This window comes from Protomyctophum bolini (genome assembly GCF_963924005.1).
Source record: "Protomyctophum bolini genome assembly, chromosome: 23".
Taxonomy (NCBI): domain Eukaryota; kingdom Metazoa; phylum Chordata; class Actinopteri; order Myctophiformes; family Myctophidae; genus Protomyctophum; species Protomyctophum bolini.
In genome coordinates, this window is record NC_137884.1 from 23,083,212 (window position 1) to 23,096,856 (window position 13,645).

Sequence of the window (13,645 nt, forward strand, 5' to 3'; positions counted from 1 at the left end):
CTACACCCCCCAATGCACGCGCAAACACACACACACACACACACACACACACGCACACACCATCATCATTTAGCTGTTTCCTCTCTTCCATTTCTCCTGGCTTCCTTCCTCCTTTGCTTAGATTCAACTCTCTCTCTCTGTCTCTCTCTCTCTGTCTCTCTCTCATTACCGCTGCACATTTCACTTTCTCTCCTCCCTCCCCTGTTTGTTTGATCAGCGCGTGCGCACGGCTGCTCGTATACGAGAGGGAGAGTCCCGGCGACTCCCTCGTGTTTGTCAACTGAATGTGCGCGTGCACGTGCGTGCGTGTGTGTGTGTGTGTGTATTTGTGTACGTAGTAAGTCGTCTACAATGATGGATGGTCCCCTTCTGTTTATCGTGTACCCGGAGCGTTCCTTTGTGTGTGCGCGCGCATTTGCGTGTTGGCGTGCATGCGTACAGTGTTTACTATGCGTTGCACGTCTGTCCTGGCTATAGCAGATATAACTCTGTCGTGCTTTGATGGAAACCGGCGGTGACACGTCAAAAAGAAGAAAAAAAAACATGTCAGGGTAGTGATTTGCGTTGCCGCTCTGGGGGCCGTTTTCTGATACCTATATATCGCAGCGCAAACACGGGGAAACAACCGCACGCACTGCTCTTTCGAGCGAGCTTTGTTCAAGAAAAGAAAGTTATCCGTGCAAAGTACGTGGCATTCACGGTGAAAGCGCGCCTTAAGCCGTGCGGTGTAATTAGAACATGTGGTTGGATTTGGGCCATGCCAAAACACCACTCCGTCTCTCTCTCACGTTGCGCAAGTTTCTCTCTGGCGCGTCGCATAGGCAGCGCGGTATATGTTTTGCCTGTTCAGACATTGTGCCACAATAAGCCTGCTGTCTGTCTGGCACTGCTGGGGTTTTTGGGGAGGGAACTGTTTTTTACTCACAGACACTGGCTGTAGCGGTCCCCGCCGAAAGAAGGTGAAGACTTGTACTGATGGTAGTGAAGTCCATAAACCACCGTAGGAACTGACAAGAAAATAAAGAACACAAAACAAAACACTGTGTGTTAGTATTACACATATTTTCCATAAATATTGCCGTACTGTAGCTCACATTAGCTCCAAATGTAACTATAGCATATTCAAATGGTTTTGACCATCAATCAGAATGACTGTAAATCACATTACAATTAATTGATGACTTCACAACATCACCATGCACTTATTTATAATTAACTCGTTTTTCCCTTTTTTAGCAGCTGTTTTAACACATGACATAATGAAATATCTTCCTTTAACCCCTTTTTAAGTGTAAATATAATGACATGAAATGAAGACCTTTTTATCCAAAATGTATGAAATGTGCAATTCTAGGTCCTATAGACCCGGCATTCGAACCCGAGCCTCCCGAGTGAGTGAGAGACCAAATATAATCTTGTGTACGGCCAAGAGGCGATCTCTGCTTGGCCCTGCAGGGATATCGCCTGCTGACCGGCTCCAGGAAACTTGACCACATCACCCCCTGTTCTATAGCGTCCCTGCACTGGCTCCCAATCTCCTTCAGAATCAATTTTAAACTCCTTCTTCTCACCATATTCAAAGCCAGGTCCGGTCTCGCTCCACACCCTACACCGCCGATCTGATTTCCCCCCTATGTCCCAACCCGCTCCCTGAGATCCTCATCCAAAGACTTTCTCAAACCTCACATTTGCCGGCTAAAGTCCAAAGGAGACCATGCAGGCTTTCAGCTCCCTATAGCCCCAAAACTCTGGAACACACTGCCCTTACAATCAGTGTGCTCTTTTAAATAACTTTTAAAAACCCACTTTTATAGATTATAGCCTTCACTGCCAATCTAACATTTTAGTATTATATATTTTCCTGCTTTTGTTTTCTATTGAAATGTCTTTGCTGTATATTTTCTGTTTGTTGTTGTTGTTGTTGTTGTTGTTGTAAAGCACTTTGTAATGCAATTTGAAAGGTGCTAGATAAATAAGGTTTTATTATTATTATTATATATTACAATTTACGCATTTAGCAAATGCTCTTAATCCAGAGTGATTTACAGTAAGCAAGAACAACACAAGGTAATACATCAAATACATACAAAATAGTCACCAAGAATCATACATATAAGCTATATTACTGAATCTTTTTATTATATATGACGGATGACTAATGCTGAGTCATGAAGGGAACTACACACATACTGTTCCTTGCACGCGCACTTACACACGCACGCACGCACGCACGCACGCACGCACAGTCTGATCCAGTGTTGATTTCGTTGACTAAAACTATGACGAGACATTTCCGTTGAATACCTTTTTTCACAGACGAAAACTAAATTAATACTAAACCATGACGACTAAAACTATGACTAAATATACGGACAAGAAGTAGACTATACCGTAACACGTTATATGGGAGGGACTGGTGGAGAAGAGATCATTTTATGTTTGGTTCGCGACATTTATATATATATATATATGGGTTGGGAAAATCATGCAATCTGATTACTTAGGTGTGGTATAATGAACAAAACACATACCACTATGTCACGGCTCTATATCACTACTCTCAGCTAAGGACGACTGAAAACATTAGGCTTGTTGCACCCTGGGCAAGACCTACGCTGAAAAGAGATTTTAGCGGAAGTATCGTCCAAGGAAATGACGTTGATGCTTTACAAATAAGTTTACATTCTCCGCGAATTAAACAAGTGTTGTGATTGGTCGGGAAAATATCGTATCCGGGGGGGAAATACATTTGACGGATGTTCCGGAGGATACATCCGCCGATAGCTTCTCTGCCTTACGTTGTGACCAGGCTTTTCTTTATGCTTCTCTGCCTTACGTTGTGACCAGGCTTTTCTTTATGCTTCTCTGCCTTACGTTGTGACCAGGCTTTTCTTTATGCTTCTCTGCCTTACGTTGTGACCAGGCTTTTCTTTATGCTTCTCTGCCTTACGTTGTGACCAGGCTTTTCTTTATGCTTCTCTGCCTTACGTTGTGACCAGGCTTTTCTTTATGCTTCTCTGCCTTACGTTGTGACCAGGCTTTACTTTATGCTTCTCTGCCTTACGTTGTGACCAGGCTTTTCTTTATGCTTCTCTGCCTTACGTTGTGACCAGGGTTTACTTTATGCTTCTCTGCCTTACGTTGTGACCAGGCTTTTCTTTTCGCCGATAAGTAAGCCTGGGACCGAGGCTATAGGCGTGTTGTAGGTCAAGGTGAAAACAACCACAGACTAAGCACTAAGACTTAAGGTGAACTTCCATTTCCGTGGAGGCTTAACTACTGTATATGGAGCAGTAAATATATAGAGCATGCTCTCCAAAATAGACTCCCTTTTTGGAGTGTTCAGGAATGGATTAGAGGTGAAAGAATGCAAATGTGCAGTATCCTACTGTAAATGCACCACGTCTCTGTGTGTGTGTGTGTACGGTTGTAATGTACGTAACTCGAGAATCGTTCGCCCCCACCGACTTCAAATTCGACACGCGCGTTCCAAACCACCACATGGGAGTGCAGTGCCCGGAATCGGGTCTGTGGGACACACCGTTGTCCAGAAAGACCACAAAAGGCTCCGGTCAGGCTCTGCCAGTGAAGCTAATGTGCCAAAGTCCCCTCACCTGTCCAATGTCCAGCCTCTGCCTCAGCCAATTGATGGCCATGATTACCACTACACTTTTCACAGTCAGTTTGCACTCTTCAAGCACATGCAGGCAAACAGACAGACAGAGATCTCCATATACAGTATATGGGCACAAAAGGGACACAGGCCGATCGTTAAAACGGGTGCTATGACAAGTTGACAACGGGTATTACTAATAGGTTCCCACGTTGCATCGTTCTCAAGTAGGCCAGTGGCCGACGGGCACGTACAGGTCTAGTTCTATGAAAGGCGGAGTACCGCTCTAAAACAGACACACGGAAACACCGGATTTCACTATTTGCAATAAACCCCTTACAGTCTACACTACAGTATAGTCACGTCACGAGACACACACATAATGGGGTCACAGGTTTAATTTAATGTGGGAGGAGAGTGGAGAGATCAGGTCGATGCAATCATTTCTGAGTGAGTACTACTCCAGCAGACTTGGTTTAATCCATGCAGCGCCCCTGCCACCTATTCATGGCAGTCAGATGAGTAACTGTGGACCCGGTTGTAAACGAGTGTATAATGCTTTATCAGGGTGTCGTCCACAGTAACAGCCTTTGTATATCGAGTTGTGCTTTCATGTGAAATGTACCTATTCTGCCCACTGTTAATAAATACAATCAATCAAGCATTGGCCAGGGGACATCTTTTCTCCATTGTACATGTTCCACACACACACACACACACACACACACACACAAGATGCTAATGCCTCAACGGCATGTTGATCGCCGTTAAGAGTGTTTCGGCTACATTTAGCTGCTACACCCACATCCGGTCCGTCGGTAAAAGTGCTCCACTGCTATAAATCGCTGGGCACATTTATTTAATGGATTAAATAACCCCGGGCTATTAATGTGTTAATCCAGAATGAATTTGCCGTCCGGTAGCTGTTTTTAGCATCCATCGTTAGCCTCCGGTGAATGGCTCCAATGGTGTGACGTCATTGAATATCCAAAATCTCCTCGTACATGCGCACGAACACACGCACACACACATGCACGCACGCACGCAATCTAAAGCATTTTTAGGGCTCAGATTGAGATGAAGGACCATGTTTAGAGCCTAATAAAAACGTTATTCCGGCCGCACGAGTAGAAAAGTATTGTTTACTTTGAGAGAAGAGGAGTCCTGACTGAGTCTAGCTATGACTCATCACACAAGCACTTCTGGTTCATGGCTGTCTAAAGCATGGGTTCCCAAAGTGGGTTCCGGGGGTTCTTCAGGGAGTTCCAGGGGGTCCCTAGCTAAATGATAGTTTGGAACCAAATGAACCCTTATGGGTCTGAAACTCAGAGAGTGTACAAATGGAACCAAACACTTGGTTCTATTTGTACACTCTAAATTTAAATTAACTTTAATTGTAGAATATAAATTGGGGGTCCCAGAGATAGAAATGCCATTAAACGGGAGTCTGTATAGACTAATGCATGTCAAACCGTGGGTCCTTTAAATTAAACGGGTTGAGAATCACTGCTTACGGCCGTAAAAGTCTTCTCATATGGGGGTCCCTGGCATGTATTTTGTAATGGGGGTCCGCGGGCTAATGAGTGTTGATTTGCGGGTCCTCAAGTTTGGGAACCACTGGTCTAAACAAAGCATGGCTGTAAAGAGGGGCATTTCCGTGCACTCTCCTGGCAACTGCTCTGAGTGGAGCCATCCGGTGGCAGCATGTTGTAATAGGTGAAAACATAACACTGTCCACTTGAACTGCATGTCTGGGGGATTCCTCCAAAAATGTTTGTCTTTTGTCTACAGCTGTGGAACTGATATAATAATAGTAGTGGATATATCAACAAAGCCATGGCCCAAAAAACCCGGACCCCGGTTTACGGAGCCGGGGCCGTTACATTTTGGCAGCATGCAATGCAAAACATTCAATCAGTGCATCATTACCAGCTGTGCGATCAAGGTTAAGTAGAGGCATCACTTCTTGTTTGAAAGACGAGACCAGATGTGCAGCCCTTTGCTGTATTTGTTTTGTTGTTGTGCAACCAGCACGCACGCACAGTCGCACACACACACACACACACACACACACACACACACACACACACACACACACACACACACTCCACTCATGCAATGTCCACTCTCACTGTCACGTGACCCTAACCCAATACGATTCCGATAATTTAGAAAATGACGTGATCGCCCCCGGTTTCCGATCACATGATAATAACCATGTAGGACGCCAGAGGTCACATGTTGCGCGTATCCGCCATGGGTGACAGAAGACTGCTGGGCGAGCACTGGCACTTTGGCATGGGAGGTCAGATCAACATGTGGAATGAAGTCGTTACTGGCCATATATGGAGTTTACAGGGTTCGATGAGGTCAGATCAACATATGGAATGAATTCTGTACTGCATGGCCATATATGGAGTTTACAGGGTTTGATGAGGTCAGATCAACATATGGAATGAATTCTGTACTGCATGGCCATATATGGAGTTTACAGGGTTCGATGAGGTCAGATCAACATATGGAATGAAGTCTGTACTGCATGGCCATATATGGAGTTTACAGGGTTTGATGAGGTCAGATCAACATATGGAATGAATTCTGTACTGCATGGCCATATATGGAGTTTACAGGGTTTGATGAGGTCACATCAATATGTTATGTCTAAGAACAGGTCAGCTCCATATATGGAGATCTAAGGGTGTCTTGAGTGTACAGGGTTTGATGTAGGGTCGGGCCTCCTTAATTTCCGGGCCTGTTGAGAACTCTCAAGTTACTTTAAATGGACAGGATTCAGTCAAACGGGAGACATGGAAGAGTCACAATTATAATAATTGTGACATATAATAACAATGCGGTCACAATAATAATAACTAGAAAAGTTGCAATTTTGAAATATTGCAAAGTGTGGTTTCCGCAGTCGCTTACATAGGCCCCTCCCACTAATATTGTCAGCCAATTACAATATAACGGTTTTATATGGACAAAAGGGCCATTAAAATTACATTTTGGACAGGTGTATGTATAGGCATGTCTTTATAAATGATTGTAAAACAAAGATTGGTTACGTAACCAACAACAGCCAATTAGCTGCTACAACCGTTATGCAAAGCTTAATTGGCCAATCTCATGAGCGGAAGTTCAATTACTCTTTGGGCAACCGCACTAACTAGAAAAGTCGCAATTCTGAAAAAATGTAAAGTGTGGTTTCGCAGTCTCTTACATAGGCCCCTCCCACTAAACTATAGGGTTGCAATTATAATTGCAATAATAATAATGATGATGATAATAATAATAATAATAGTCGACTAATCTGACTAGTATTTACTGTACTGCAGCTATATATTATTTTTTTCTATTGACATGGCAATCATCATGCTATAGCCTGCTGACATGTATGTGCTTCTATGCCATGAATAATGTAAAGGTTATATTTGCCCAGGTGACGCTTTAACATTTACACAAAAGACTGTTCCGCTCGCGGTGTCATAATTTATGCGCTGGGCTTGTCCCGATGACAGATAGCACAGTGACAGCATGTCAGCATGCATGGCGCAGGTCTTTACTTTATAGACAGTTTAGACTGTCTAACATACTGTAGGCTGAAGAGCCATCTGTCCCTCCGCGCTGCGGAGAGAGAGACCAGAGATTATACCACTGGAGAGAGGGAGGGAGGGAGGGGGGAGAGAGAGAGAGAGAGAGAGGGGGGGGGGGGAGAGAGAGTCTGACGAGAGAGAAACCGAGAGAGAGAGAGAGAGCGTCTGACGAAAGAGAGACACAGAGAGAGAGAGAGAGAGAGAGAGAGAGAGAGAGAGAGAGAGAGAGAGAGAGAGAGTTGCGCCGGGGCTTATCCCCACTCTATCCACGCTATGCACAGCTAGTTTGGTGTAGCTGTTGGTGGTGTGTGTGTGTAAAGCGCAGGCGGCAGCAGTGTGCGCGCCGCGGCCGTTCGTTTGCTCTGCTCCCAATTGTTGCATTGAGAGAGAGAGAGAGAGAGAGAGAGAGAGAGAGAGAGAGAGAGCGCGAGAGAGAGAGAGACAGAGAAGTGAAGTGAGGATCAAGGAAGTTTCGTCCCAAACGGATTCTGTCTTCAACTCATCACCTTCATGTCGACCCTGTTGGATACTACCCTGCCGATGCTATGGTTACCCTCGTTACGGTAGGGTTACGCGTTCATTTGGTTATAATTAATCACAGCCTATATCTTAAAGATTTGGACCCTGGTCTGGTATAGATGCGTTTGATCGGTTCGTCAGAATCGATCAAATGCATCTAGTCTTAATCTGAGGCTATATCGTCTATGACTGCATGGGATTTATATATACGGTGATTGGAGTCGTGTTATAGTATAACACGGAGATCAGAGTTACAGCAGATGTTCCCAAAATGTTCCCCATAAAACGGAGGAAAAACTAAATATTAGTAAAGTTGTGTTTTTTATGTTCCATTATTATTATTATCCAAACGACTTAATTGTTTTGAGAGCTTTTTGATCGTTGATAAAACGACACACACTTACTTTACCTCTGAATTATAGTCACTGAGATCTTTTTTTATTGGGGGGCGACCGCTATGGCTACATTTAGAAATATTACTTTTACGCATGTCTCTCTCAGAGGATTATTTAGGCTATGATCAGTTGGTTTATTCTATAGCTTTTAGTGTTGAGGGTTTTTGTGTGTTCTCGGGTGTAAATGAAGCTACAGCCTGCCCTATAGTCTGTATACATACACCGCACCACTCACTGTAGTATTATGGAAGAGGAATGTGAAATGCAATGCTTCCGTGCGCTGCCCCAAGGCAAAGACAAACCAGTACGGGCAAATTCACTCTCCTCTCTCTGTCTCCCTGTCTCTCTTTCTGTGTGTGTGTGTGTGTGTGTGTGTGTGTGTGTGTGTGTGTGTGTGTGTGTGTGTGTGTGTGTGTTGCAGCAGCGCAGGTAGACAATAGACATGGGTTGGTCCTATAGCTGCCACTATACCTGGAATCCTGGATTATAAAATCTAACCTTTTCCAAAAGGCACTTGGGACGTTTTTTTTTATAATTATTATTTTTTATTCCAGCGAGCGACATCATTATCATTTGGAGGAAACATTTGAACTTTAGAGGCTAAAACAATGGCTAAACCCGGTGGTGTCTAGTCTGTGTATAGCCTCCTCTTTGCCTTGTGGATTACCACACACTAATTGTTCTTTAGCGTGCTGTTTAGCGGCAGTGAAAGCCGATATGTCACGGTTAACTCCGGGCACAATGAAGGCGGACTATGCATTGAATTGCTTTTTTCTCTCCCTTTTCTCTCCTCCTCTCCTCCTCTGTCTCTGTATCCTATCCTTGCACCCCTCGACCTGCCGTGCGCGCTCGTGCGCGCCTGCCTGCCTGCACGCGCATTTGTGCTGCGCGTGCATGCATGCGTTTGTTGTGTCGTTCACTTCTTAAGAGCGCTCGAGAAAAACACACGCTGGTGTGTGTGTGTGTGTGTGTGTGTGTGTGTCTACGTGTGTGTGCGCGTGCGTGCACATGACATGATTGGGTACCCCTGCTGTATCTCAAAACCTCTCCAGCTAATTATGGTGACACTGACACATGGCCACTTGGTGCTCAAAACTGGGTCCACGGAAGTTAACCAAATGGACCCTTACAGGTCTGGTGCCTATACACCCAGCGTTATGTGGGGGGTCCTTGAAATTAAAAGGTTTGAGAACTGGCCTTTTATATAATGCTGGAACCAGAATATAATGTTATCAGAGACAGTTCCTTCCCCGTTATGTAGCCTGTGTGTGTGTGTGTGTGTGTGTGTGTGTGTGTGTGTGTGTGTGTGTGTGTGTGTGTGCGTGTGTGTGTGTGCGTGTGCGTGTGTGTGTGCGTGGAGTGGACTGCAGTTTTACTTTGTGACGTTACCCCGGTAACTCTGCACTCCGAGGACTCCATGCTTGTGATAATAAATCACTGATTTAGCTGGTATTTAATACACTCATGTCCACATTTAAGTATAGCCTATATGGGGTGTAAAGAAGTCGCTAATAAAAGGATGGTGAAATAGCCCAGGTGCCTAAAGGTCTAGCTACACATACGTACTACCTGCCCACTGTGCCCAGTGCCCTAAAACGCGTGGGTGGGACTGTGTGTTACAAACATCTGTTATGGGATATAGGACCAGACTTCCACCGGTTGGGTATACTCATGCAGTGTTGGAACGGGCACTGCCCAATCAGTTAGTCCGAACATGCATTAAGGTTGGCGAACATGCATTAAGGTTGGCGAACATGCATTAAGGTTGGCGAACATGCATTAAGGTTGGCGAACATGCATTAAGGTTGGCGAACATGCATTAAGGTTGGCGAACATGCGTTAAAGTTGGCGAACATGCATTAAGGTTGGCGAACATGCATTAAGGTTGGTGAACATGCATTAAGGTTGGTGAACATGCATTAAGGTTGGTGAACATGCATTAAGGTTGGGGAACATGCATTAAGGTTGGCGAACATGCATTAAGGATGGCGAACATGCGTTAAGGTTGGCGAACATGCATTAAGGTTGGCGAACATGCATTAAGGTTGGCGAACATGCATTAAGGTTGGTGAACATGCATTAAGGTTGGTGAACATGCATTAAGGTTGGTGAACATGCACTGCTGGTTGGTGAACATGCATTAAGGTTGGTGAACATGCATAAGGTTGGCGAACATGCATAAGGTTGGCGAACATGCATTAAGGTTGGCGAACATGCATTAAGGTTGGCGAACATGCATTAAGGTTGGCGAACATGCACTGCTGGTTTGTTGAACATGCGCTGCTCCCGTGCTTGCCGTTATGTTTAGGTTAGGGTTAGTAATATTTCGGAACAGTCGGAACTTGGACAACTTGTTGACATTGGTGACCAGACCGAGAGAGAGAGAAAAAGTGTGTGTGAGAGTGTGTACAGTATGTGTGTGTGTGTGTGTGTGTCTCGTGATGTGCTGGGCAGGCCCAAGTAGGCAGGATTTGGACGCAGGGAAGGGGACATGAGTTCATGCTACTGAGTAGTAGGCTGAGTATAGTAGCCCGGGCGTTGAAACCCATTTAGACCTGAGACTATTATTCATGTTTCTGTATCAGTGGTGCTCACACTTTTTCAGGTCAAGGTCCAAGGACCCCCAGAATTAACTGTATTTGGCTGCGGACCCCCATCTGTAGGGAGTCGGGACCCCCCAGAAGGATCCCCATCTGTAGGGAGTCGGGACCCCCCAGAAGCAACATTAGTTAAAAAAATGTTCGCTCTGATATAATATATATTCAAAGATTTGCACCACATTTTCAGGGTTTTTCAAAAATAGCAGATCTACAAGCTCGTAGCTATGAGCTTGTATATCTGCACCCCCCCCCCTCTCTCCCTCCTGTCAGGTGATATGAAGTGGCCTGCTCACTCCATCATGCATTGAAGGAAGAAGCATGAGCTCAGTTCAGAGCTCTCCCCAGTTTGGCAGAGGAGAAAAAAAAGGGTTACATAATGTTAGTTTATCTCTTTACCGACACAGAAGAAAGCTCCATGTTTATGTTAGGTTTAAATCTGAGTTCGGGGCCACCTGGCCGCATGCGTGCACAGTACACGCACGCACGCACACACACGCCCCCCCCCCCCACACACACACACACACACACACACATAGCTGAAATAACAGCCAGGATTTAGCATGTTGTGTTGGGCAACTCGAGGTCAGCGTGGTAACCGCTCTGTTCTGTTCTTGTTTGGTTTATATAGTTTTGATTGACATCGTAGGAAGGAAGGAAGAAGATAAGGCAAACAGAGATCATGTGAATGAGCACAGGAATAGATCTGGGTTTAGAAGAAGAATGCAACAGATGGGGTTGTGGCAACTTAGAGCTCTCTCTCCTCATGGTTAAGTGGATGGTTAAGGTTGTGAAAACGTGTGTCACAAAGTGTTGGACTCGGTCCCTTTGTGTGTGTGTGTGTGTGTGTGTGTGTGTGTGTGTTGTTGCTTAGCCACTTCTTTCCAAATTTGTGACCAGATTTGACTGAGAGCCTGCCATCGCGCAAATTTCAGCTTTTCACAGAGGAGAAAAACTCAGTTAAAAATCAGTTAATAGCACAGGCACTGCAGGCAGACTCAAATCAACATGAAATAAATGCTTAAACAGGTGTAGCTATAGGTGTATTAAATGTTAGAGTCCACAGAAGTGAAACTTTCAAGCCTGTTTCTCTGCAAGACATCACTCTATAAGCCATATCTCCAAAACTGGTGGGTCAAACTGAACAACTAATACGTCAGTTTGAAGCTATGATTCCCTAACCTGACGCTGCCAGATGGGGGCGGTATTGGGCATGTTCCCCAACACAGCTTCCATCTGGGATTTCTCAGGGAGTTCAGCTATAACACCAATCCGTTCCGTACCGAACCAATCAGCGTGAGCTAAGGGCGGGATATGTGCGAAACCGGATGTGAAGCTATATAGACACGTCAATATGATTGGTTGTGTTTGCACGCCCACACGGTGATAAGACAGACGGTCCCATCCAATCATCTACCAAGTATCTTGAAAAAAAGGAACAGCCCCCGTCATCGAATTTGCTTCCGCGATCCCAGATCCCAATAAGCTGTGAAACAAATTTGTGTAGCAAGCTTCTTGGATCTGGCAGCGTCAGGTTAATGATTCCCTGACATGAAAACCGGCAGTCCCTGGGTCAAATTTGGTCACATTTTATGTATTGGCTCCCTGCTCTTTTTTTCACACACACACACACACACACACACACACACACACACACACACACACACACACACACACACACACACACACACACACACACACACACACACACACACACACACACACACACACACACACACACACACAATAACCTTACTCTATCCGTGTATCTGTATCGTGGTACTCTTTTACACATTTTCTTTGTCCTTTATTTGGCTAAAAGGAAACTATAGACACAAAATACTACACGCATAATACAGGAAAACGTTACACTATACCAGCGGTGGGTAGCAAGTACATTTACTTATAAGTAGGCTAGGATTTTGAGGTATTTGTGGTTTATTTTCCAATACTTTTACTTCTAAACTCCACTACAGTACATCTCATCCAAATCTTGCACTTTTACTCCACTACATTTATTTGTAAACTTTAGTTACTAGTTACTTTGTCGATTTTGATTACTATTACAAAACATACAATAAACAAAAATCTCACAATGAGCTTGTGCATCTGCTATTTTCAAAAGATTTTTGTGAAATGTGAAATGAGACGTTCTGCATAATGAGTACTTTCTTCTTTTGGTACTTTAAGTCAGTGGCGGAAACTCCGTGGGTTCAGAGGCGCGACTGAACCCACTGGCATTTTGGCAAAAGCGCGACTGAACCCCCTGGCATTTTGGCAAAAGCGCGACTGAACCCACTGGCATTTTGGCAAAAGCGCGACTGAACCCCCTGGCATTTTGGCAAAAGCGCGACTGAACCCCCTGGCATTTTGGCAAAAGCGCGACTGAACCCACTGGCATTTTGGCAAAAGCGCGACTGAACCCACTGGCATTTTGGCAAAATATATCAATATGCAGTATATGCACCCACTGTCCACTGAAATTTCCCTTCCCCAGTGGTCATGTTGTCATGCACGTAGTCACATACCTTTAGGGGGTTGGGGGCGCTTGGGCAAGATAGGTGTTGGTACCAACCGAAAAAACAAAACTCGTTTTTTTTCCACCGTTGGGGGGGGGGGGGCTGCATGAACCCCCTGCCGTTATAAGAACTTTCCGCCACTGCTTTAAGTACATTTTGATACAGATACTTTTGCAAATTTTGAATTCCGGACTGTTACTTGTAACGGAGTACTTCTACATTGCAGTATTGATACTTGTACAAAAAGTAAAACATACGTTTTTTTTCCACCACTGCACTATCCTCGACATCTGACTGAACTTAATTTCCGCCTGTGGTTTAATTGGTGAGAACGTGTGCATGTCGTTAACGTAATCAACCAGACACCTCTGATCATAACAGCTTTGCCGAGTTAGACCGATGGCCAGCG

General features: G+C 44.7%; 1 protein-coding gene across 1 annotated transcript in view; it reads left to right on the forward strand.

Moving 5' to 3' along the window:
• Positions 1 to 7,677: 7,677 nt before the first annotated feature.
• ntf3 (neurotrophin 3) overlaps positions 7,678 to 13,645 on the forward strand; it is a 71,144-nt gene continuing 65,176 nt past the window's right edge. Inside the window, exon 1 of the mRNA XM_080757465.1 lies at positions 7,678 to 7,769. Coding sequence (XP_080613591.1) covers positions 7,752 to 7,769 — 18 coding nt within the window. The 5' untranslated portion in view covers positions 7,678 to 7,751. The remainder of the gene's footprint in view (positions 7,770 to 13,645) is intronic.